Source organism: Panicum virgatum, chromosome 7K (genome assembly GCF_016808335.1).
Source record: "Panicum virgatum strain AP13 chromosome 7K, P.virgatum_v5, whole genome shotgun sequence".
Classification (NCBI taxonomy): Eukaryota; Viridiplantae; Streptophyta; class Magnoliopsida; order Poales; family Poaceae; genus Panicum; species Panicum virgatum.
The window spans coordinates 36,329,063-36,353,504 of record NC_053142.1 but is presented as its reverse complement, the minus strand read 5'-3'; the positions used below and the strand labels follow the sequence as shown (position 1 = coordinate 36,353,504).

General features: G+C 44.8%; 2 protein-coding genes and 1 pseudogene across 3 annotated transcripts in view; all 3 read left to right on the top strand.

Moving 5' to 3' along the window:
* LOC120641226 (beta-glucosidase 12-like) overlaps window positions 1-4,843 on the top strand; it is a 28,326-nt gene extending 23,483 nt beyond the window's left edge. Inside the window, exons 1-12 of one of the 2 annotated variants that reach the window (XM_039917257.1) lie at window positions 925-1,158; window positions 1,499-1,568; window positions 1,782-1,840; window positions 1,919-1,994; window positions 2,207-2,284; window positions 2,374-2,461; window positions 2,943-3,198; window positions 3,377-3,492; window positions 3,588-3,811; window positions 3,898-3,929; window positions 4,030-4,132; window positions 4,338-4,843. In XM_039917257.1, coding sequence (XP_039773191.1) covers window positions 985-1,158; window positions 1,499-1,568; window positions 1,782-1,840; window positions 1,919-1,994; window positions 2,207-2,284; window positions 2,374-2,461; window positions 2,943-3,198; window positions 3,377-3,492; window positions 3,588-3,811; window positions 3,898-3,929; window positions 4,030-4,132; window positions 4,338-4,615 — 1,554 coding nt within the window. In that variant the 5' untranslated portion in view covers window positions 925-984 and the 3' untranslated portion in view covers window positions 4,616-4,843. Of the gene's footprint in view, window positions 1-924; window positions 1,159-1,498; window positions 1,569-1,781; window positions 1,841-1,918; window positions 1,995-2,206; window positions 2,285-2,373; window positions 2,462-2,942; window positions 3,199-3,376; window positions 3,493-3,587; window positions 3,812-3,897; window positions 3,930-4,029; window positions 4,133-4,337 lie in introns of those variants that run through there. The other variant, XM_039917258.1, reaches the window with a different exon arrangement.
* Window positions 4,844-13,753: 8,910 nt separating this feature from the next.
* Window positions 13,754-14,689, top strand: LOC120640191. The gene is made up of 3 exons (XM_039916054.1): window positions 13,754-14,033; window positions 14,173-14,244; window positions 14,322-14,689. The coding sequence occupies exons 1-3, from the start codon at window positions 13,778-13,780 to the stop codon at window positions 14,687-14,689; spliced, it is 696 nt and encodes a 231-aa protein (XP_039771988.1). The 5' UTR covers window positions 13,754-13,777.
* Window positions 14,690-17,300: 2,611 nt separating this feature from the next.
* LOC120640190 lies at window positions 17,301-19,956 on the top strand (annotated as a pseudogene).
* The last annotated feature ends 4,486 nt before the right edge of the window (window positions 19,957-24,442 follow it).

Below are 24,442 nucleotides of genomic sequence, written 5' to 3'. Positions count from 1 at the left end.
GCTCATTGCGCATTGTATTAAAACTTCTTTGTACCTAATACAAAGATACGCAGCTCTCTCACGTATTTGAGAAAAAAAAGCTGAATTAAAAGACTTTTTTATTTAAAGACAAACAAAATGTGGTTTCATTTGTACTGCCCTAGTACAGAAACATAATTTAATACCGGTTGGCAACCCCTTCTAGTCCCGGTTGCTACGTAGAATTTTGTGTGCTACTAAAACTATGTGTCCTGCGGGATTTGAAATTGCGACCTCTTGCCTCGCATATAGTTTCTTTGCCACCCCACCTACGCAGCGCATGTGACTCTAATTGGGATGTTATCCTTTGAACTAACTCGTGTAGGACCTTTTAGTCCATGTTTATGTTACCAACCGGGACTAAATATTTATTTATACTTTTATTTCCGATTTGAGCCACCAACCAATACTAAACAAATAGTGGCTCCAACCGAGACTAAAAGACCTCCCACTCCCTAGCCGTTGGACCCAGATAGATTAGTCATGGGCTTAATTGTAGCTGGGAGAAAGACTAAAGATCGATGTGGTGTTATGTAGTGGTGGCCACATCTTTGATTGGCCGTGGCAGAAGTCCATCTAATTGGTCGCCATCATACTTGCTTAATTGATTGGGGAGACTATTATCTACTACCTTCGTCCCAAAATATAACAGTTTTACCCTTGGTCAAAGTCAAACATTTTCATCTAGGTTTAACTTGCAGAAAATCTAAAAATTGCTATAATGTGGGACCGAGGTAGTATATCATTAATTCATTATACAAAATAAGGTATCCTAGATCTGATCGAGCTTAATATATGATATGGCAGAGATGCAATAATGACCTAAAATAATAATATATGGTTCATGATGATGTGCATTTTGCCTCTATATATATGTAGTAGTGGAGGTGCCGGCGAGATGGAGCAATCCAGTCACATGGATACTATGCACTAAGGCGGCTCTCTCAGCGAGCCTGTCGAGGCCAAATGGCTGCGAGAGCCGCCGCCGCCGCCATGCTGCCATGCCTCCTCCTGCTCCCGTTTCTCCTTCTAGCTGCTGCTTCCGGCGCCGCCAACGATGCAGCCGGCAGCACGCCGCCGATCAGCCGGAAAAGCTTCCCTGAGGGCTTCGTCTTCGGGACGGCCTCGTCGGCCTATCAGGTAGAAGTTCGCTCCTATTCATTCGCGCACGTGTAAGAGCTTTCGGTCTTTCCCTTTCCCCAGTTAAGAGAGCATTCGTGCCGTACAGAAACCCGACAAGTGCGAGAGAGAGGTTCAGAAAGCGCTAAACTACAGCATAATTAACTTAACTGATAAATGGAGTTCATGACGGCTCAATTATTGTGTCATAATATAGGAACAGGAAAAGGCTTAGCTAGGGGATAATATGCCCGTGCGAGGAGCAAGAACAAATTATTATAAAAAGAAGTTGCTACTTCATTTTTGTCCTGCTTGGCCTGATCTTCTGAGTTTACTAGACTGAACTCTCATTTCCATGCAGTATGAAGGTGGTGCTAAGGAAGGGGGCAGAAGACCAAGTATCTGGGACACTTTCACCCACCAGCATCCAGGCACGCGTGCTTTCTGCCTATCTGTTTTTCTATGAGAAGCTCATACACACACACACACACACACACACACACACACACACACACACACACACACACACACACACACACACACACACACACACACACACACACACACACGCTTATATCTACACCTTTAAGCAATGAGCAATGCAATTTAATTTCCTGATGACACCGTATTTCGGGTGTTTGCAGAAAAAATCGCTGACGGAAGCAACGGGGATGTAGCAGTGGACTCCTACCATCTTTACAAGGTGCCATGTCAGCATCATCTTCATGAGCATGCATATTTAATTTTGCGGTACCAAAATTAAACGTGTGCAAATGTGCAGGAAGATGTGCGCCTCATGAAGGACCTGGGGATGGATGCGTACAGGTTCTCCATTTCATGGAGCAGAATCCTTCCAAGTACATGACCTTTTTATCTTTTAATTTCCCCCTAATTATGTACTTCCTCAGTTTTTGCTTATATAAAGTTTACACTAAGCTATTTGTTCATTTATTTAAACATCGTATATTTAAAAATAGAGGGAGTTTATTGTTTTCATAATAAACTAGAAGTTCCAAGTTGATAGCCTGTTCTTATTATGAACATACGTGTCCTATGGCACATATAACAGATGGCAGTCTGAGCGGTGGAATTAATAGGGAAGGTGTCAATTACTACAATAATCTCATTAATGAGCTCCTGTCCAAAGGTATGCGTGTCTAGATGTAACTCCTTGATCAGCTCCATTCTTTACTTCACCTTATGAATTATTTAAGATGTTATCTTGTGCATCTGCAGGAATGCAACCCTATGTGACCCTTTTTCACTGGGACACACCTCAGGCATTAGAAGATAAATATGAGGGATTTCTTAGCCCCAATATTGTGTAAGTCAAGGCTTAAGTTAACCATGAAAGTAACAAGATTATTGTACAGTAAATAAATAAGATAGAAGATTTGTTGGTTAGTTGATTCTTGAAATCAAATCATTCGTTTAAAAATTATTATCTGGATCTAATTGTATCAAAATCTGGACCCTTTAACCAAACAAAGATGATGTCAACATCTTCACATGGTACGATGACAGCAATTAAAAACCCTCGAATCCTCGTAGCAAACAGCTTGAATATGTTGTGTACTAATGTACTAACTGATAAAGAAGTCAACGCCTTCCTGTATCTTGAATCAACCTGCAAGCTTTGCATTTGAAAGCAACAAACTAATAACAACAAAAGTAGCACACCGTCATTAGAACAAAATTAATTTCCTCTAGGTTCCATGTGACCACTGCAGTTATTGCTTCGCTTACGAATAGCTCGATGCATACTAAAAATTACTAGCTGTTAAAAAAGACTGTAAATGTCTCAGAAATGACTTCAAGGACTATGCTGACGTCTGCTTCAAGGAGTTCGGTGATCGAGTGAAGCACTGGATCACCTTCAACGAGCCCTGGACGTTCTGCGTAATGGGCTACTCGATTGGCTTTAATGCCCCAGGCCGGTGCTCGCCATGGGACCTGGGCAGATGCAGTGTTGGGGATTCAGGAAGGGAACCTTACATCGCAGCCCATCACCAGCTAGTTGCACATGCAGAGACAGTTCGGTTGTATAGAGATAAATACCAGGTAATGCACCAATGATGTTACAGTTCTATTTACGCAACAAATTAGTTGAAGTTTCGGTTCTAGAGTAAAGCTGCAAAGTGAAATTTTTGATCAACTAAACTAATAAATCCTAGAATTAGTGATTTAGCACTAAATGGATAGCATAACCTTAGAAATAATGCTTCTCGAATTAGTGCAGCATATGCAAGAGGGAAAGATTGGCATAACTTTAGTCTCGCATTGGTTTCTTCCCTTCTCCCGCTCCGAAGCCAATGACGCTGCAGCGAGACGAGCCATAGACTTCATGTTTGGATGGTAGGTTTCATCTGTGGCTCATACAATCTCACATTCTCACAGTCAAAGTTCAGAAGATATATATGTCAATTTTATTACCATCAATGTTCGCCCAGGTTTATGGACCCTCTTATCAAAGGTGACTACCCAGCAAGCATGAGAGGATTGGTCGGAAATCGCCTGCCTAAGATTACCAAAGAGCAATCCAAGTTGATCAAGGGTTCGTTCGACTTCATTGGACTCAACTACTACACTACAAACTATGCTGCCGACCTCCCTCCATCAAATGGCCTTAACATTAACAAGACCTACAGCACTGATTCAAATGCAAACCTTACCGGTGAGTCCGGGTCTCTAGCTATGTTCAATCTCGTTCTATATCCTTCACTTACCATGTTAACACCCTCTATAATTAATTATAAATAGGTGTACGGAATGGCGTCCCCATAGGCCCTCAGGTAACTCAATATTATTCTGAGAAAATACTAGTGGTAATTTCATTCGCCTCGCCACTTATGCGCAACGATTCAGTTCCGTGAATATATATATAACATGCAGGCTGGTTCATCTTGGCTCTACATTTACCCTCCGGGGTTCCGTGATCTGCTGCTGTTTATCAAAAAGTACTACGGCAATCCGACCATCTACATCACTGAAAATGGTACAGATCTTGACACCATCGATCCAATATATACCTTGCTACTGTTTAAAGATCTTGCAACCTCGCTCATCAGAAATTGCAGTAAAACTTTGAACAAGTTTTTCTCTCATGTCTACTTCAGAAAAGCAACAGCTCGATCTACTCCTAACCCAAAGAACAGGACTGAAACTACCTAACATATACGTTTCCATTTTCTGCATTTTAGGTGTTGACGAAGTCAACAACAAGACCATGCCACTAAAGGAGGCTCTCAAGGATGACACCAGGATATCTTATTACCGCGCGCACCTCCATGCTATGCTAAGTGCTATAAGGGAGGGGGCAAACGTGAAAGGGTACTTCGCGTGGTCGCTGCTGGACAACTTCGAGTGGGCAAACGGCTACACTGTCCGGTTCGGGATATATTTCGTCGACTATAACAATGGGTTGAAGCGGTACCCCAAGAAATCTGCCCACTGGTTCAAGAAGTTCCTCAAGAAATGAGCATGAACGAGATGCGCTAGGACAAATGAATGGACGGTGTGGTTGACTTATGTATACCCTGAGAGAGTGTGCTGCAATAAAAGGGTTCACATTATATTGCAATTGTATGTGTATTGATGAGTGTAGATGGAGATGAGCGCTCATATGCTTTCTTTCAGAGAAAACAAATAAAATCAAGATCAATGTACGTGCAACTTTCATCTGAAATAAATTCTATATCGCTCTACAATATTTACTGTCAATATTTAACAATGTTGTGGTGCTGAAATTTTAAATGTCACGGAGGAAAATTATTAACTAGATCTGTGAGTGGTGGATGTTGCATAATTTCGAGTATTCTGTTCCCTTGCGAATAAAGTGGAAATAAACATGATTCAGTCAAGTGTGAGTTACTTTTGATTAATAAGTGTTCCCTGGCCATGTTTTGGCAATATGTTGGAGTTGGTAGACCATTTTCCTCTGCAGTACACTAATACGAAAGGTATTTTTAGGTACGGATAAAAACGTAATTTTTGGAGCGGGTGCGATACCCGCCTCTAGTAATTCTCATAGATAAAATCAATTTGTAGGGGCGCATGTGCCCATGACCCGCCCCTACTAACCGGCCACCACCACAAGCCCTTCTCCTATCGAGCTACATTTTTTTTGATGAGATATGCACAGTTGCATAAACCAGGGTTCAAAATGGTTACCTCAAGCCTCGCAAGTACTATCCTCTCCACCACACTACACAGTCACTCGTGAATTAATAGGATATGCTATTCTTTGATATTAACTCAGAAATCGATCTGTAGGGGTAGGTGAGGCCATGGTCCACCCTTACAAATCCATTTCTAGGGCGGGTGACGCCATCACCCACCCCTAAATTTTTTTAAATATATTAGAAGAAATAAAAAAGTGAAACTTCTACAATATGATTATTGTGTACTATAGACTAAATAAAAATATACCAAATATATTTTAGTGTATATAAAGATTAAGATTGTGGAAACTTGAAAACATGACTTGAGTTGAATGAGATACTAGATAGTAATAGCCATATATAGGGCACAACTAGCAAATGATCTTGCGATACTAAATGATTTTAAATGAATAATGTATAAACTATAAAATTTTAGATCTTACCTTTAAAACATTGATATGGAACTAATCTATATTCTACATTCGATGTTGTTCGAAAACAAATCAAAACTTGTAGATTTTGAAACTAGAGAACTTATAATAAATTTTTGGACTATTAAATGACCTTAAATGAAAAATTTGTCAACTACAAAATTTTAGATCTCGTCAAGCTCTACAATTTTGGTACAAACTTTTTCTTCATCTGAAATCGTATAAAAAAATTATAATTTTTTTTTGTACGAGAACATTTGTATAGGCAGGTCATGCCAGGCCATCACCCGCCCCTAAAACTAGTGGTCATGTCCAGGGTGGATGATGGCGTCACCCGAACGGGTGATGACATCACATGTGCCTAATAATAGTGACTATTTTCATAGGCATGTCAACTGCTTTAATAACACCAAGCAGGTCACATTTTGACCCGCCCCTGGAAAAAATAAATTGTTGATAAAAATCATTTTTTAGTAGTGGTAGCATCACATAAGCAAATGTAGGACTTTTACTTTTTCCCCATATCCTTTTTTAGGAAAGCTACTTCTTTCTTCAGGATCTTGTCTTGTACTCCTGTGTTCATCAGTTCACGAGACATGCAGTCCAGCTTGGCCTTTGTTCTTTACTGTTCAAGCTCTACTGCTACCGCTAGCGACGCACTGAAAAGCTCTACTGCACTCTGCACGTCCAGTTGTTCAAAAACTAGAAAGAAGAAAGCGCACTGTATTTCTGATGTTACGAAAAAAAAGAGAGATTTCTTTTTATGGTAAAAAAAGAGAGAGATTGACAATGCAAGATCGTGTTCTACTTAGTATTAGGCGACACCTTTTTTAAGATGCTGTTTTAGCAACATATTTTTTTATTGTTCCGAAAAAGAATTTGATTACATCTGTTTGCTAGTGGTCAGTAGGTTGCCAAGTGCCCAAGTCTGAAAGTATCTCCGAACACGTTGTTCGTTTGGCGAGGGTGAAAATGCTGAAGATATTTTGACGTTCAAAATCATTGCGTCTCTCGTCTTTGTCCACTCTACCATGCCAAGGTAAAAAAGAAAAAGTGAAAAAAGAATCCAAAAAGTGGCAACGCCGTAAAATCGTCGAACGACTCTGACCGCCTGCCCAACAGCACACAGCCTTCAGCAGCTGTCAGTGACGTCAGCATCTCACTATCTCCGCAAGGCGAGGGAACGGCCGCGCGCGGCGCACGCCCGCCGCCAAGGCGAGATAAATCCCCGGGCGAATAGGCATGCACCGAGCCGCTCTCCTCTCTGCACTCGGGGCCAGCGGCGAAGCCACGTCCAGTCCATCTCGGAGCCCGAGCCCACACACGGCGCCCGCCGCGGCAGCGCGGCCGGGGAGCTCGGCCTATAGTTGGCCATTCGGTCTGCCCGGCACAGCATGGCCCGGGCCCCACTCGACCCGGCACGATTAGGGCCGGCCTGATTGGCTCGAGTACTTATTCGTGCTAGGTCGGGCCGGCCCACGTGCCGAGGTCTCGGCCCAGGCACAGCACGAAGACATGTTAGCCGTGTCAGGCCGGCCCGACAGCCCATTCGTGCCATGGCACGTTGGTCCCGTCCTCCACCCGCATCCCCGGCTGACCGCGTGGTGCGCCTCTCCGCCGCCCTCCACATGGCCAGCTGCGTCTCGCCGCCATCCCCGTGCATGCCTGGCCGCCGCACGCCGTGCCTCACCGTCGATCCACGCAAGCCCGGCCACGCCGCCATTGATCCGCGCAAGCCCAACCGCGCCTGGCCTCGCCGTCGTCGATCCGCGCAAGCCCGAGCACGCCTCGGCTTCGCCGCCACCGATCCGCGCAAGCCCGGCCGCGCCGAGCCCTAAGAAAGAAGGGAGCGGCAGCTCTCCGGCATCTCCGCCACACGGCTCTGAGGGGGACCAACGACCGCGACGTGCAGGAGGGGAGGCGCCGGTTGTCGTGCGGAGGCTCAGAGAAGGAGGACCGGCAGCACGGGGACGTCAGGGTGGGAGTGGGGGCGGCGCTTGGGCAGGGTCGCAGCCTGGCAGGGAAAGTTTTTTTTTCTTTTTTTGAGAGGAGGGCTGGTAGAGGTAGTAGTTAGGTTTGGTGGGATTAAAATGGGCTAGTGTGTGTGTGGGCCGGCTGTTAATCGGGCCTTCCGTGTTCGGGCCGGCCTGTCGTGCTTGGTCAGGCCTGGTCTTATTCATGCTGTGTCGGGCCAGCCCACGTGCCGAGACGTTGGCCCAGGTACGACATGATGTCCGTGTCGGGCCAGCTCGAGCCCGATTAACTTCATATCGGGCCACAAAATCGGGATGTGGGCCGGCCCACGAACCTCAGGCCGGATGGCCAACTATAGCCCGGTCGTCCATGGTCGGAGCGCGAGATGCTTGCAAAGTGTCCCCGCCATACATGTCGGCGGGGTGGGGGCATCTATTCATCGCTTTCAGCGATTTGTGTCATTCCCGTCGTAGAAGCCTGCCTCGCCTCCGACGCCGATGCTAATCGAGCTCGTCGCCGCGCCGCCCGTCCACCGCCGCCGTCTTCTCCCTCGCTCCGCCGCTAGCCACCGCCCACCGGATGTTTGGCCCCGCCTAGCCGACGGCGCTCATGCACGGCCTCGCCCTCCGCTCGCCAACCCACCACCCTCCCCCCAGCCCCCTTCTCTAGGAACGCCGGTCATGGAAGCCTCGACAACCCAGAACCCTAAAAGCTCCGCCGCCTCGACCACCACCCCAGATGACGGCGACCACTCCGCCCACCTACCACCCCTCCCCAGCCACCCCCTCCCCTCCCCTAGCTCGCTGGCAGCCACTCCCCCCTCCTCTCCCCTGGCTCGGTGAAGAAGATGAACAAGGGTAGCGCGGCGGGGGAGGGGAGCTTCCGTGACGCCTCGGCGCCACCCGCGCGCGCGACGTATAGATTTTTTTCGTGCTCCAGTTTACGCAAATGTGCATATTTCATAAAAAAAATTCTACCTTAGTAGTAGAGAGGCTTGTTGAGGTGGCCAGTTGGCTGTGATTTTTTTCTTTTGCTATTTCAAGTTTTCCTTCTAATTTTCTAGAAATTGATTTGTAGGAGTGGGTTTGATATCACCCTCCCCTAAAAGTCGATTTGTAGGGTTGCAGGGGTAGGTGAGGCCATGACCCATCTGGAGCGGGCCCGCCTCTACAAATCGATTTTTAGCTGCGAGAAGCGAGTGCTGGTATTGCACCCGTCTTTAAAAATATGTTTTTACCCGCACCCAAATTTTTTTTTGTAGAAGTGTCATTTTTTATTTATAACTGAGAAATACTAACAAAATTACCCTCTATATACCGCTAAATGGTGGTATTGTGCACCATCAATGATCTTATAGCCGAAGACATGCTTCTTCTGTCTACTACTCCGCATTGCTTCTCTTCTACCTCGAGCCTGAGCCCTAATTTCTGAAGACTCTTGCTAGTTCTATTATAGAAAGACTCGTTTTTGCTACAGGAAGGCGAACCCATGACCTGGAAATGTGCTGCTTGAGCCCTCTAACTTAGTCAGCTAGAGAGTGCGAATTTTAGAATGGAGTTCTGAAAAATACCCTCACCTGCCACCATGCCATAGTACATGGGTCTGGCACACTCTCGCATGGGCAACGGACACCCTATGCAAGGGTACGGTCGAGCGGGAGGAGCTTTTCTCGATATGTGTAAAAAGATCTTCTTATATTAATATTGGGGCGGCTTATATTAGATATAATATAATGGGACAGTTTTATTTTTGCAACAGCAATTATAAAATATCTCAACTCTAATTTTCTTTCTTAGATATAATGGGAACATTTCTAGTGCAAACCACAACTTCGTGAAAATCCATACAAATCACAACAAAAAAAGTCGTCTAAATTCAAAAAAAAATCACATATGTAGATGATACACAATCTCATAAAATATTATGTCCAAACTCGACTTCGTTTGTGCGATATAAAAATTCGTTTGTGCAATATAAAAATAATAAATTTCTAACAAATCATCTGGACAACTTGCTGGCTTGAAATTTGTTCTTTTTATATCTCACAGACGAAGTCGAGTTTGGACAAGATATTTTAAAAAATTATGTATCATCATATCATCTAGATATGTGATTTTTTTTATTAATTTAGATAATTTTTTTACCATAGTTTGCACAAATTTTTACGATGTCGTGGTTTGCACTGATATGTTTCCCGATATAATATCTGAGCTCCGATCTTATGGCAAAGATTGAATCACGCAATGCGCGTGCACAACTTGGTTGTCCTGCTGGTCCAGTTGGCCTTTTTGTTTTTAATAGTGTAGTCGTTGTTGTTCGGACTAAGGCCGGATTTCAAAAAAAAAATTATACTTCTCCATACAAAATGTGTAATAGTATTTTATATTGGAAATATTATTACACACTTTCCAATTTCTTTATGTATAGAAACTACTATTACACATTTTATAGAAAGTATAGTTTTTTGTGATGAAGTCTTTGAGGTTTAAGACTCTACGAGTGAAGTCTGTATTAAGACTACCCTAATGAATTGGCGTCCGTTTCGCTTCCCTAGTAATTGAGCCGTCCCGCCCCCTGGAAACGCCGTTAGCCCGCGCGGCGCCTGTAATCACGAAAGAAATTCAGTTGGGCGCCGCATGCAGGCATGCACCTCCCGGCTCCCGCGCCATTTAGAAGGAAATTCACAGGTCCACGCCGCATGCAGGCATGCACCTCCTCTCCTTGCGCTTGGATAACCCTCCATCAGTTGCCGCCCATACCAAAAATCGCCCGCCAAAAATTGGCACCAGTGCATCACGTCTTTTTGCCTCCCGCAACAAACGAAACACCAGTGCTTCAAATTTTCATTGCCCGCCATGTATGTGTTCGTTTTCAAGTTCCATGGCCCGGGCCTATATAAGTTGCTTTGGGGGATCAGCACCTCCGATATGTGAGAACCGCCCTATTTAATACTATTTTAAATAAATCGCCGGTCATTATCATCCAGATGAGAGTTAACACGTGCTTGCCGGAGAGCGTGCCACGTGTTATCCCACGTCTAGAGAGACGAATAACCGACATGTCATTCATCCAAAATAATATCAAATCCGGTAGTCCCGGTATGTGCTCCAACATACGCCCAGAATCAGCATATGCACATATCGTTTACAATCGAATACATCGCCAATAATCCACAAAGAGCAATTTTATACGCTTAATATTACAAGTTCAATATAAGTGGGTTTCAAACTTCACTTACAAGCCTTGGGTTTACGAAAGTCATATTAAACAGAAAGTTTATTGCATTTACATGCTCTCACGAAGCTCGATTACGATAAAGACGTACTAAAATAATGATGCCTTGCTCAAGGACATCATTACAGCCACCACGACCTACTCTTCCCCCGCGTTTGGATCAGCGGGGTAGAAGTGGCCAAACACCACTTCTGGCTCACCTGCAACTAGGTTTAAAAGCAACCTGAGTACAAAGGTACTCGCAAGACTTACGCGATTACATATACAAGGATCATGAAATGGCTCAAGTAAAAGCTTTAAGGTTAAATAATTATTGCAGAAGCATTAGCTCTCTACACTATCACCTATCAGAATTAATTAATATTGCCCAAACCCCCAATAATTTTAGTACATTAAGAGTATACAAAATAATGAGTCACAGAGGTGCCATGAACCATTTCCATCATAACCGAAACTTTCTACGAAGAGTTCAACGGACAAAGAGCTTGCTCATAACCGAGAGCGCGGCAATTCGAATTGATTATAACCTTGCAAGGGTGTACTACTTTACCCACACGATGCAAGGACCATGCGACTTACTCAACCGGCCAAAGTTGAATAAGGGGTACTCGCGTCAACCGTTCCCAACATGGCTCGATCATTGAAATCTTCACACCTATCTTACGCGTAGAGACTTAGTTTCCACCGGGGACATCTCTAAACTTTCCTACTCGTAGGTCCATCCGGGGACACCTCTAAGCCTCTCTGCATAGCCCTTGGCCACGTATCTAGGACTGTATATCAATGATCAAGTCAAGGAAGATAATTGGCTTATCTGTACCATTATATTGGATATGTGGTAGCACGAGAAGGTGCTCAAAGCCGACATCATCCACGGACGGTTCTTAAATGATCCAAGCGGACCTGCCTATGTGACTCCATTCACTAGGCCCTACCATTCTGCTCGAACCTCGAGGCTACCAAACCCTTAACAACCAAACCGAACCAGTGCGAACAAGGGTAACCGGTAAATGTGATCCTCCAAAACATTCATGTCTAGCGAGCGAAAGAAGTACTCTAAGTAGGGCTAAGCATCTAGTCAGATTAAGTAATTAACTAACTAACTAGTGCCAAGAACAAGGATGACAAATCAAGGAAGGATAATGCACGCAGATAGGTACAAGAATGCAATACAAACTTAATATACATAACCCAACATTACCCGGTGAGATAACTAATTAACTCAGGTTAAATAGGAGCAAGGATTCATGCTTAGCTGCTTGCCTTGGTTAGCTTCGGACTCGACCACGAACGGGACTCCAGGCTCAGGCTCAACGGACTCGGCGGGCTCCACGGGTTCGTTCTCCGACGGTTCGGTCACTAAAATGCATGAATGCGAGGCAAGAATTAAGAAATGAACTTAACAACAAGCATAAATCATGGAAATAATTGACCATGTAGATAACAATAAAAGTAACTCATGAAAATTAGTTTTGCAGTAAAAACATTTTCCTATAAGTAATCATAAATAGATCAATTTTCAGCTACTCTAAGCAAGATAAATCATAAAAGGCATGCAAACTTATCCAAACAAAACCAAGAAAATTATATTAGATACTAGGTATTAAAAAAATCTAACCAAATTGGTTTTGCCATTTTATCACTTTCCAGCAAAAAGTTCTATATTAAACCATTTTCAGATAAAGCATAAGAAAACAAGCTAAAACTTTGATAAACAGCAAAGAAGCATATGAAAAAGTAGCACCTCTGGAAACTACACCTCACAAGGAGCCTTAAAAAATTTAGTTTGAGATTTTTCTAGCAAAATACAAATAAATAAGCATTAAACTCACTTTTGTAAGATAAAACTATAGATAAATCTACAGAAAATTAACATGCAAAAAAATATTTTTCATAAGTAGATCTCAGCTATAAGAATCCAACAAAACAAGTTTCATATTTTTCTGAGCTATACATGAATTTCTACAAATTTTGCAAAATTGCTGCTCAACTAAACACCCTGAAAAATGCTAGATGCACCCCCAGCTGGCCAGCCCAGCGGCTGAAAGGCAGGGCCCACGGGCCAGCGGCCCACCAGGCCAAGTCAAGGCGAGGCCGGCCTTGACCGCGCAGTGCGCGCGCGCACGCGCGTGCGCGGCGATGGCGAGCGGCGGCGGCGCGAGGCAGTGCGACGAGGCGGGGTCGGAGCGGGGAAGGGGAGGCGTGCACGGCGATGCGGAGGTGGCGGCGAGCCTCACCGTCAGGTTGGACGGCGGGGAACGGCGGCGGACGGGCGGCGCGACGAGCAGGGGCGGCGGCGGGCGGAGGCGCTCGCCGGCGGCTCTGCAGGGAGGGAGAGGGGGCCGGGTTAGGGGCGAAATCGAGCGAGGGAAGGGAGGAGATGCTCCCCGCACAAGGAATCGGCGAGAGGCTCACCGAGGGCGGCGAATCGGCGGCGGCAAGGAGCTTGGGGGCGGCGGTAATGGAGGAGGGGAACGGATAGGGTTAGGGTTTGAGGGGAACGGGGCTGGGGCTGGGTCTTGAGGCGATGAGAGGAGGGAGGGGTTGGCATGGAACACGAGGATGGCCGGCACGTGGCGCGACTCGCGAGGATGGACGCCGGCGACGGGCGACGCGTGCGCGCGGCGCGCCGAGCAAAAACAGAGAGAGGAGGAGAGGGAGAGGCTGACGGGTGGGCCCGGCGAAGGATTTTTTTTCTTTTTTTCTTTTCTCAGGGCTGTGACACGATCCATGCGTTCTAGAAAGCTCTGCCCCTCATCCTTTGCTTTCTCCATCTAGACACCAAGAATAATGCCTGGACTAGATGTTGATTTGAACTTAGGGCCACCCGAATCTGGCCAAATGGATCCCATAGATTGGGATGACATTGTAGAGTTTGAAGGCCCTGCTCATGAACTTGAGTATGACATGGTTTGGAACGATGGAATCGAAGGTGCTTTTTTCAGTCTGATTTCTGTTTTCCCAAGCCTTAATTCTTTCTATGTTCTGATTTCAATCATTCTTTCCATTACAGACCAAGCCGGTCACGAGGATGTCATGCAAGCAGATGCCGTGCAAGCAGATGCCGTGCAAGGAGATGGTGTGCATGTATCTCCAGGTAACTGAGTTTTCTTGGTTTAGAAAGAACAACATGCATGTGTTTTCAGTTCAATCAAGGGATTCTTAGTTTTCTTTCTAGTTTCTGTTCAGTGTTTCATATGTGTTTCATATAGCTCATCCTTCTGTTCATGTTTCAGACATGGTCTCATTAACATTTCTGCAAGGTGCATCAACATTTCTGGAACGTGCATCAACAGCAACAGTTGAAGGTTAGTTCCATTCATGCTTCTGTCTAGATCTCGGCACGCTGTCGGACAACCAATAGTATGCATACTGTTTGTTGCAGGTTCTAGTGCCAACAAAAGGAGATTCTATTCGGATGATTTAAAGATCTCCATATACCTAGAGTTATTGGCAAAAACTGATCCTCCTATTTTACGTCGTGGGGTTTCTAAGGGAGTTGCACGTAAATTTGATGTGCCTCTAAGAGTTGTGCAGTCCATTTGGAAAAACGGACAAGCTGGTGGAATAAATGGTATTGTAAACAAGTGGGCCAGGAATTGTGGTAGAAAAAGAATAGAAATAGACATGGAATCCATAAAAAATGTGCCTCTTAGGCAGCGCACCACTTTTAAGGATCTTGCTGATGCATTAGGTGTTAAGAAGAGCACACTTCATAACCTTCAAAGAAGGCTATTTTTGTCGGCACACTAATGAACTCAAGTTTAGTTTGACCGATGCAAACAAGAAGGCCCGCGTCAAGTATTGTTTATCCATGTTGAATGCTCAGTCTTTGTCTTTCAAGCCAATGTACAATGTCGTGTACATTGATGAAAAGTGGTTCTATAGGACTCGTAGGAACCAAAAATATTACCTTGCAAATGATGAAGAAAGACCACAACGAACCGTTAAAAGCAAAAATTTTATTGAGAAGGTGATGCTCCTAGCTGTGGTTACGAGGCCTAGATTTGATGAGAATGGTCAATGCATTTTTGATGGTAAGCTGGGTATTTTCTCCTTTGTCAAAGTGGAACCAGCAAAGAGGTGGAGCCCAAACAGGGATGCAGGTAAGGAAAATTGCAATTTTTTTTGCATATCCTACAAGAATCATTAGTTTTATTAACAATGTTTATATGTGTAGGTGTCCTTGTAACAAAAGCCATGACATCGGTGACAAAAGAAGTTAGCCGTGATTTTCTTGTGAACAAGGTTCTACCCGCAATCAAAGAAAGATGGCCTGCTGAAGAGAAAGGATTGCCCATATACATACAGCAAGATAATGCTAGGACCCACATTGCTGTGTAACTGAAAGCAGAGGACTTTTACGGTGCACAATATGATCATATACTACTACTAGTATGGATGCCCGCGCGACACGCTGTAAGGATCACCGGGGTGTCCGCCCCTAGAAGGGGAGGGGTGAATAAGGTCGCTAATTCGCTTTCTAACCTAGGGCTCAATCTACTTGTATAAGATAAACCTAACACGTCCTGCACATACTAGTTATGACTAAGGTTTATCTATGCTACTCTCTACTTAACCCAAAAGACTTGCAATCTATAGCCAATCATAATCAAACTAACTAGAAAAGTAAAGGCACGCAAGATAGAGTAAATGTGGAAACGTAATACGGTAAGTAAAGAGGTAATGGAGAAAATATGCAAACTCCCGTGAAGACACCAAGACGCACGATTTAACGTGGTTCGGTTATGACACCAAGTCCCTCCCTACGTCCACGGCCACTTGTCCACCAAGAACAAGTGTGATGCCGAGTCTCTTCGCTTGATCACCGTCTTGCGATCGCCACCAAGGCTTCCGGCAAGCAAAGACTAAGTGACGCCAACGGCACCATCTTCACTATTGGAGCTTCTCACCAAGAGGGGTCTCCTTCCCCGCACAAAGTGTCATTGCCTCTCCACACCAAGTTGGAGGGTCACACGACGAGTACACGGTTGCTTGCCGTAGCAAGACTTTGCTCAAGGTTGATCTCGCAAGATCAATTCCTCCCAAGCACTAAGCTTCTCAAGCTCACACTTGCACTAAGCTATTCTAAGCTTGAATGTGGCACTAAGCTCAATATGGTGGATGGAGTTGATGTTGATCTTCAATAGAACTTCCAGAGTCTCCAACCTCTCCAAATGACTCGGCCTTGGGGGTATATATAGCCACATACCCCAAAAGAGCCGTTAGAGGAAAGCTGACAGAAAAAGTACGTAACACCGGTTAAACTGACGCTCCTCCAATAGCCATCGTCGGTTCAACCGGTGAATGTAAACTGCCCACTGAAAAACTATCCGTTACTTGTACGGGCAATCAACTGACGTATCGTCGGTTTAACCGGTGAATGTAACTGTCCCCTGATTCCCGAAAAACCAATTCTCTGGACAATTACACCGACGTTCACTTTTCCTTCATCACCGGTTCAACCGGTGTCCTTCTGTGTCTGACTTCACTTCAGTCATTGCACCGTGTATGTCTTTTCTTTATCGTTGGTTTAACCGACGCAAAACCCTAGTCTCAGCTTCTGGGTCCATTGCACCGGTGAGTGCAATTTGCTCATCATCGGTTTAACCGGTGGTAGCAAATTGTCTTTGTCTTGTTTGTTTTGACTTGATTTCTTCACGGTCTCTTCAATTCTTATCCTTCGGGCCTAGCTTCGCCTTCCTTCTATTTGTCATCACTTGAACCTAAAAGCCTGAGGATATCATCTAAACAATCGCATTAGTCCAAGTGTTGTTTTGTCTATATTAATCACCAAAACATTATATTGAAAAGTGACATAAGAGGCCATTTTTCCTACGATCTCTTCCTTTTTGGTGATTGATGACAACACAAACAAAGCAAGCAAGATGAATTGCAAGAATATCAAATTGATACCAATTTGAAAAGTTAGAAACTATTTAGCTTGCTCGGATGACATTTCAATGCTCATTTAAAAAGCCACCGGCATTTGATTAGTCCATAGGACGAAATGCTTCCGGCTTGATAGCAATTATGAAACAATGGCTTGTGGGCAATGTAAGATAATTGTGTGGTTTGAACCATATGAGCAATGAAAATTTTTGTATCTTAGTCCATGGGATCATCAATTTGCACTTCTCCCCCATATTGACTAAGTACCTCCCTCTATCACCATGCATCCTTTTGCATTGCAATAATCGCCTAAAATAAAAATATATATGATTCGTGATGGTGTGCACGTTGCTTGTATATGTGTAGTACTTCAGGTGCTAGCGAGATGGAGCAATGCTCAGGCGGCTCTCTCTCAACGAGACTGGATGCCATATGCCAACAAATGGCTGCGTGAGCAGCCGCCGCCGCCGCCATGGCCTGCCTCCTCCTGCTCCCGTTTCTCCTTCTAGCTGCTTCTTCCGGCGCCGGCTACGATGCAGCCAACACGCCGCCGATCAGCCGGAAAAGCTTCCCTGAGGGCTTCGTCTTCGGGACGGCCTCGTCGGCCTATCAGGTAGAAAAAGTCCACTCCTATTCATTCGCACGTGTAAGAGCTTTCCGTCTTTAATTTCCCTTTCCCCAGTTAATTAAGAGAGCATGCATGCCACAGAAACCCGACAAGTACGAGAGAGCAAGCTTCAGAAAGCGCTAGCCTACATTTCCGTACAGCATAATTAACTGTAAATAAGAACAGGAAAAAGGGTAGCTAGTGGGTGATATGCCCGTGCGAGGAGCAAGAACAGATTAATTAACTATTCTGCATCTTTTATAAAAGAAGTTGCAACTTCGTTTTTGTCTTGCTTGGCCTGATCTTCTGAGTTTACTAGCCTGAACTCTCATTCCCATGCAGTATGAAGGTGGTGCTATGGAAGGGGGCAGAGGACCAAGCATCTGGGACACTTTCACCCACCAGCACCGTACCCAGGCACGCGTGCTTTCTGCCTATCTGTTTTTCTATGAGAAATGCAATTAATTTAGTTTCCTGATGACACGGTATTTTGGGTGTTTGCAGAAAAAATCTCTGACGGAAGCAACGGGGATGTAGCAGTGGACCATCTTTACAAGGTGCGAGCCAGCCTCTCATCTTCATGAGCATGCATATTTTGCAGTACCAAAATTAAACGTGTGCAAATGTGCAGGAAGATGTGCGCCTCATGAAGGACATGGGGATGGATGCGTACAGGTTCTCCATTTCATGAAGCAGAATCCTTCCAAGTACATGAATTTATTATCTTTTAACTTTCCCTAATTATGCATACATATATAAAGTTTATACTAAGCTAATTGTTCATTTATCTAAACATCGTACATTTAAAATAGAGGGAGCTTATTGTTTTCATGAACTAGAATTTCCAAGTTGATAACATGTTCTTATTATGAACGTGCATGTCCTATTCCTATGGCACATATAACAGATGGTAGTCTGAGCGGTGGAATTAACAGAGAAGGTGTCAATTACTACAATAATCTCATTAATGAGCTCCTGTCCAAAGGTACGCGTGTCTAGATGTAACTCCTTGATCAGCTCCATTCTTTACTTCACCTTATGAATTATTTGAGATGTAATCTTGCATTGTGCATCTGCAGGAATGCAACCCTATGTGACCCTTTTTCACTGGGACACACCTCAGGCAAAATATGAAGGATTTCTTAGCCCCAATATTGTGTAAGTCAAAGCTTAAGTTAACCATGAAAGCAACAAGATTACCGTACAGTAAATAAATAAGATAGAAGGCTGCTTAACTGCACTGAAGCTGTTTATTTTATTAACCACCAGATTTGTTGCTTCGTTGATTCTTAAAATCAGATCATTCTGAAAAACCTGCCGCTTTCAAAATTATTATGTAGATCTAATTGTATCAAAATCTGGACCATTTAACCAAAAAAAGATGATGTCAACATTTTTGCATGGTACGACGACATTAATTAGAAACCCTCAAATCCTCGTAGCTAATAACAGCTTGAATATATATGTTGTGTACTACTGTAGTAACTGATAACAAAGTCAACGCCTTCCTGTATCATGAATCAACCTGCAAGCTTTGCATTCTAAAACAAAATTACCACACCTTTATAAGATCAAAATTAATTTCCACTAGGTTCCGTGTGACCATTGCAGTTATTGCTTCGCTTACGAAATACGAATAGCTCGATGCATACTAAAAAATACTAGCTGTTAAAAAAAGACTGTAAATGTCTCAGAAATGACTTCAAGGACTATGCTGATATCTGCTTCAAGGAGTTTGGCGGTCGAGTGAAGCGTTGGATCACATTCAATGAGCCCTGGACTTTCTGCTCAATGGGCTACGCGATGGGCTTTGTTGCCCCCAGACTGGTGCTCGCCATGGGACGTTGGCAGATGCGGTGTTGGGGATTCAGGAAGGGAACCTTACATCGTGGCTCATCACCAGCTACTTGCACATGCAGAAACAGTTCAGTTGTACAGAGAAAAATACCAGGTGATGCACCCATCACGTTCTATTTACGCAGCAAATTAGTTGAAGTTTCGGTTCTAGAGTACAGCTGCAAAGTGAAAATTTTGATCAACTGAACTGATAAACCTTAGGCTTAGTAATTTATAGCCCTAAATGGACAGCATAAACTTAGACCAATCTGAATGGTAAATGTACAATAACACTCCCTACAGAGACTAGTCTTATAGAAATGCTTCCCGAATCAATGCAGCGCACTCAAGAGGGAACGATTGGCATAGCTTTAAACTCGCACTGGTTTCTTCCCTTCTCCCGCTCCAAAACCAATGACGCTGCAGCGAGACGCACCACAGACTTCATGTTGGGATGGTAGGTTCTAGCTGCTGCAATCTCACAGTCAAAGTTCAGAAGATATATACTCATAGTGTGCAAATCTTACCATCAACATTCCTCCGGCCAGGTTTATGGACCCTCTTATTAGAGGTGACTACCCAGCAAGCATGAGAGCATCGGTTGGAAATCGCCTGCCAAAGTTCACCCAAGGGACAATACAAGTTGATCAAGGGTTCATTCGACTTCATTGGACTCAACTGTTAGAATTGCCAAAACTAAACATTAGAGGCACATTACTTCAGGATCTAAACATAACTTAGTTCATGACAAATCAATCTAATGCGAAATAAATGGTAATCATTATACCAGCGTTAGCAGTAGCAGCAACCATTTACGCCTGATCCGTAGAGAAAGTAGGCGTTCTTGTCGGTGTAGGAGATGCAGCAGCGAATCGGCATCCTCTGGGCGCCAACGGGAGTGCTTAGCCTTCCAAACCCCTCCAGTGCCCTTAGCGATCAGACTAGTGGTGGCTAGGGTTTTAGAATGAGATGAATGAGTTGATTAAGGTGCTAACCACGACCTTATATTTATAGCCACTGTGGGGCTGGGGGCCAGCCTCTGGAAACAGGCCTAATGGGCCTGCTGATCATAGCCCATTAGGATTTTATCATTAGGTTTCCTTAATCACGTTTAGGTGGTTTAAATGCTTCCTTAATAGTGAAGATCACAAATATCTTAACTAAAATTTATTTCCAACATTCTCCCACTTGATCGAACGGTTAAGGCTAATGTTCGTATCATACTAATGTTCACCCTTAGTAGTAACAGAAAGTACCGGACCAATGCGTCGTCAGTAGCTTGATGCACTACTGGAACCCCATTACCCACAGTCTCACTGAAACACCTCGGTAGAACGCTTATTCGTTATTTGGGAGTTCATAATGGCCCTAAACCAGGACCTGTCACACCCTGAAATTTTTGGATTTCAAGATGTGATTAAAATTAAAAATAAAACAACAATTTTATTATAATTTTAAAATTCTCCCAACATTTATTTTCTTTGCAGAGAATTTAGTGTAAAAGAAAATAAATATTGGTTGTTTTTCTAAATTAAATAGGGTTGTTTTTTTGTGTTGCATTCATGCTGAAATGCATTGTTTTATTGTTTGTTGTCCAATTTGAATTTGAATTCACTGGATTCGGATTTGAATTGAATGTGTTTGAGCCTTTTTTCAGAAAATACAAAACCTTTTCTGTTTCCCTAACTCGTTTTCAGCCCGGCCCAATCTCTCTACTCTTTTTCTTCTTCTTTCCCGCGGCCCAAATTTCCTCCGCCAGCCCATTTCTCTTTTTCCTCTTCCGGCCCGACCCGCCTCCCTTTCCTTTTCCTTTCCCTCACCAACGCGTGGGGCCCGCCCGTCAGGGCCTTCTCCTCCCCGTGCTCGGGCAGAACTCTGCCGAGTCCGACCCGGCCTAGCGCACGCTGCTGCGCCGCCTTGGGCCCGCACGCCGAGGCTCGGTCCTCACCCCTATAAAAGCACCGCGCCCCCTCCCCGAATCCCCTCGAGCCTGTGCCGCCACCTCCGCGCGAAACCCTAGCCGCGCCGTCGCCATTGGAGCCGCCGAGCTCGGGCTCGACGCCGACCCGCCGCTCCGCCGCCTCTCCTCGACGAGTTCGACGCCCAAGAGCTCCGCGAGGTAGAGGGGACGCTCGCCGACCCATCCTTTCTCCCTATCCCTCTCTCTCTCATCCGCGCGGCCTCGCCGGAAATCCGCGCGCCGCAGCTCGCCGTCGCGAGCTCTCTGTGGCCGCCTATGCCCCGCGCGAACCCCGTAGTCGGGTTCGCCACAACACCCTCTAGCTCCCAGGCCCAACCGCGTTCGGTTTCGTGCTCGGACGGCCGATTCCGGCCTACGCCGGCGGAGCGCCGCCGCCCCTGCCTCGCCATCGGCGTTTAGCGTCGCCGTGGCGCGCCCCGTCCCGGCCCTGCGTGACCGCGCCGACGTTGCTATCGCGTTCGCCATGGTCCCCTCGTCCTTCCAGACCCAAACCCGGTCCGAATCCCAGTCCGGATGGCCGAGTCCGGCCAACGCCGGCAAGCCGCCACCGTCACAGCTCGTCGCCGGCGCCTTGCGCCTCCGGCTGCCGCCCCAAATCTCCCTGCCCGTCCGATCTTAATCCAATGGACCAGATTGGATCTAAACCGAAGTCAAACCCCAGGGTACCGGTCAACCATGGTGGATTTGCAAAAGAGGCCCTCGCTTTTCTAGAAATCAACCCGCGGTCCATGCTAGGTGAAAAGAATTTACAAACCAGTCCTTTCTTTTATGGTTTAACCCCTGAGCTTCTCCAAAATAGGACACGCCATCCTTAGTGCGCTGTTTTGCAAGCTAGCCCTTGTATTTTAGGTTTAATCTCATTTTAGTCCCTGGTTTCTTTAGAGCTAGCCCCTGAAAGTTTATATCTATCGCAAACAAGTCCTTAGAACATTGTTTTAGCCATATCTTTCACGTTTCAACTCCGTTTTCAGCGATTCTTGCGCTCACGTGATCCTTGTGACATGTGCAATAGATTTATCACCTTGTTATCCTCTGTGAGCACACCTTGTTGTGTCTTACAAATCTTTTCTGTTAGTCATTAACCCTTTTGTTAATCGCGACTAGATCCCTGAAGCACCGTTTAGTCTATAGAATCGCCGTTTTAGTTCCGTTTTCCGCATTTCTTGCGCTCTCATCATCGTAGCAGCGAGCCTTATCCTTCAGTACATTCTTTTAAAGTCTTTCTTTGTTTTGGTGTATTGTTCTTAGTTGTATATTTTGTTTGTTGCTTTGTATGTTTGCCTGAAGATTGTTTCGAGTAGAAGGATCGTTGTTCGAAGATTGAAGATCAAGTTTTCTAAGTGAGCAAAAGCTGAAGAGCAGTAAGAGTAGCTTTTCGTTGGAGAAAGGCAAGTGACCATAACCATACTTCTATCTATGCTTTTTACAAGATTATATGATTTAATTGGAACATGGAGAACCACCCAAGAAAACCGTACAACCACAATACTACATGACTCTGGTCTTGGCTAATTAATTAGAGACTCTAGCTTGTGATAATCTTACCGATATGGCAAGAGGGGATGCATCGACGGGGTATAGCTCGGTCCTCTTGGGGCAATTGGTATTGTTTAATGGTCATTTGGCAAGGTACCACCTCATTATGACAGTGTTATGACCGCTTTGACTTGAAACCTTAGCGGATTGTCATAGGTTAGGGAATCTTTGTAAAGGCCTCGTAGCGTCCCTATGCAATCACACCTCGGAAGTGTAGTATTGTGCCTGGCTAGCACATTGCGTGGTTGGGTTCAAAGTTCTTCGGAACTTTTACGTGAATTGTGGTGAAAGTGTACAACCTCTGCAGAGTTAAAACTAACCGGTTAGCCGTGCTCACGGTCAAGAGCGGCTTGGACCCTCACATGATTAATAAACTTAAAGATGGATATAAATCACATTCTGGTTATTTCTTGTGGCCTTGCTGAGTACCAACCATAAGTGTACTCACCTTTGCTTACTGCTGCTCAGAAGGAAAAAGTTATGGTGGAGTCTATTGAAGATGTTGCTGAGTTCTAGGCGTACGCAACCCCCAGTCGATTGCCTGTGAAGTTTGGAGTCTCCGTTTCCAGGATAAGCTGCATAACTCTGATAGTCTTTTATCTGCTGCATTTTCTCTGCTGCATAGAGGTATCTTCAACGGCCCATAGTCGAGTTCCCATATCTCTTCAATGTAACCAAAATATGAGTTCGTTTGGCCACTAGAGTCGGTGGCATCTATACGGACACCACTATTTTGATTGGTGCTCTTGTTATCTTGGGCTCTTGTATAAAATGTGTAACCATTAATTTCATATCCTTGGTACATCAGGATTGAATTTGCCGGACCCCTGGCCAGCCAAGCTAGCTGCTCATGAATTTGATCGTTGGCCATGACTTCCTTCTGCAATCAGGTGGCGAATGTATCGTTATGATGTTTTGTAATCCATGTCTCAGACTTCAAAGGGTATATGCTTCGCACAATTTGCATGTAATCCTCCATGTATGGAGCAACCAAGGCTGATTGTTGCAGAACTGTGAGATGTGCTTTGCTCAACGTGGCATGATCTGTGGCATTTACTGATTTTCTTCCAAGTGTGCCCTTTCCAATCAGCCGCCCCTCATGACGTGATATTGGAATCCCAATTGGGCAGAGTTCTTCCACATAGTCAACACAAAATTCAATGACCTCCTCTGTGACGTAACCCTTCGCAATGCTTCCTTCTGGATGAGCCCGATTACGAATGTATTTCTTTAGGACTGCAAAGTATCGTTCAAAAGGGAACATATTATGAAGGAAAACAGGACCGAGAATACCAATCTCTTTGACCAGGTGAACTAGAAGATGCGTCATAATATTGAAGAATGATGGAGGAAATATCATTTCAAGACTGACTAAACTTTGGACAACATCCTCTTGTAGCCTGCTTAAACTCGATGGATCGATTGCCTTCTGAGAAATTGTGTTGAGAATTGAGCATAGCTTTTTGATTGTTGCTCGAACATTAGCTGGTAGAATACCTCTAAGTGCAAATGGAATCAATTGTGTCATCAACACGTGACAGTCATGGGACTTTACGTGTGCGAATTTCTTCCCTTTCAAGTTCAGTAGCCTCTTTATATTCGAAGAGTAGCCTGATGGGACCTCGATACTGTTCAAATAGTCGAACATACTTTG

What these genes read in the sequence shown, in the direction of transcription:
- LOC120640191 (XM_039916054.1), top strand. Translation starts at nt 13,778, where the DNA reads ATGGATCCCATAGATTGGGATGACATTGTAGAGTTTGAAGGCCCTGCT. An exon ending in TGGTGTGCATGTATCTCCAG is followed by an intron (nt 14,034 to 14,172) that starts GTAACTGAGTTT and finishes TTCATGTTTCAG; the next exon opens with ACATGGTCTCATTAACATTT. An exon ending in ATCAACAGCAACAGTTGAAG is followed by an intron (nt 14,245 to 14,321) that starts GTTAGTTCCATT and finishes TGTTTGTTGCAG; the next exon opens with GTTCTAGTGCCAACAAAAGG.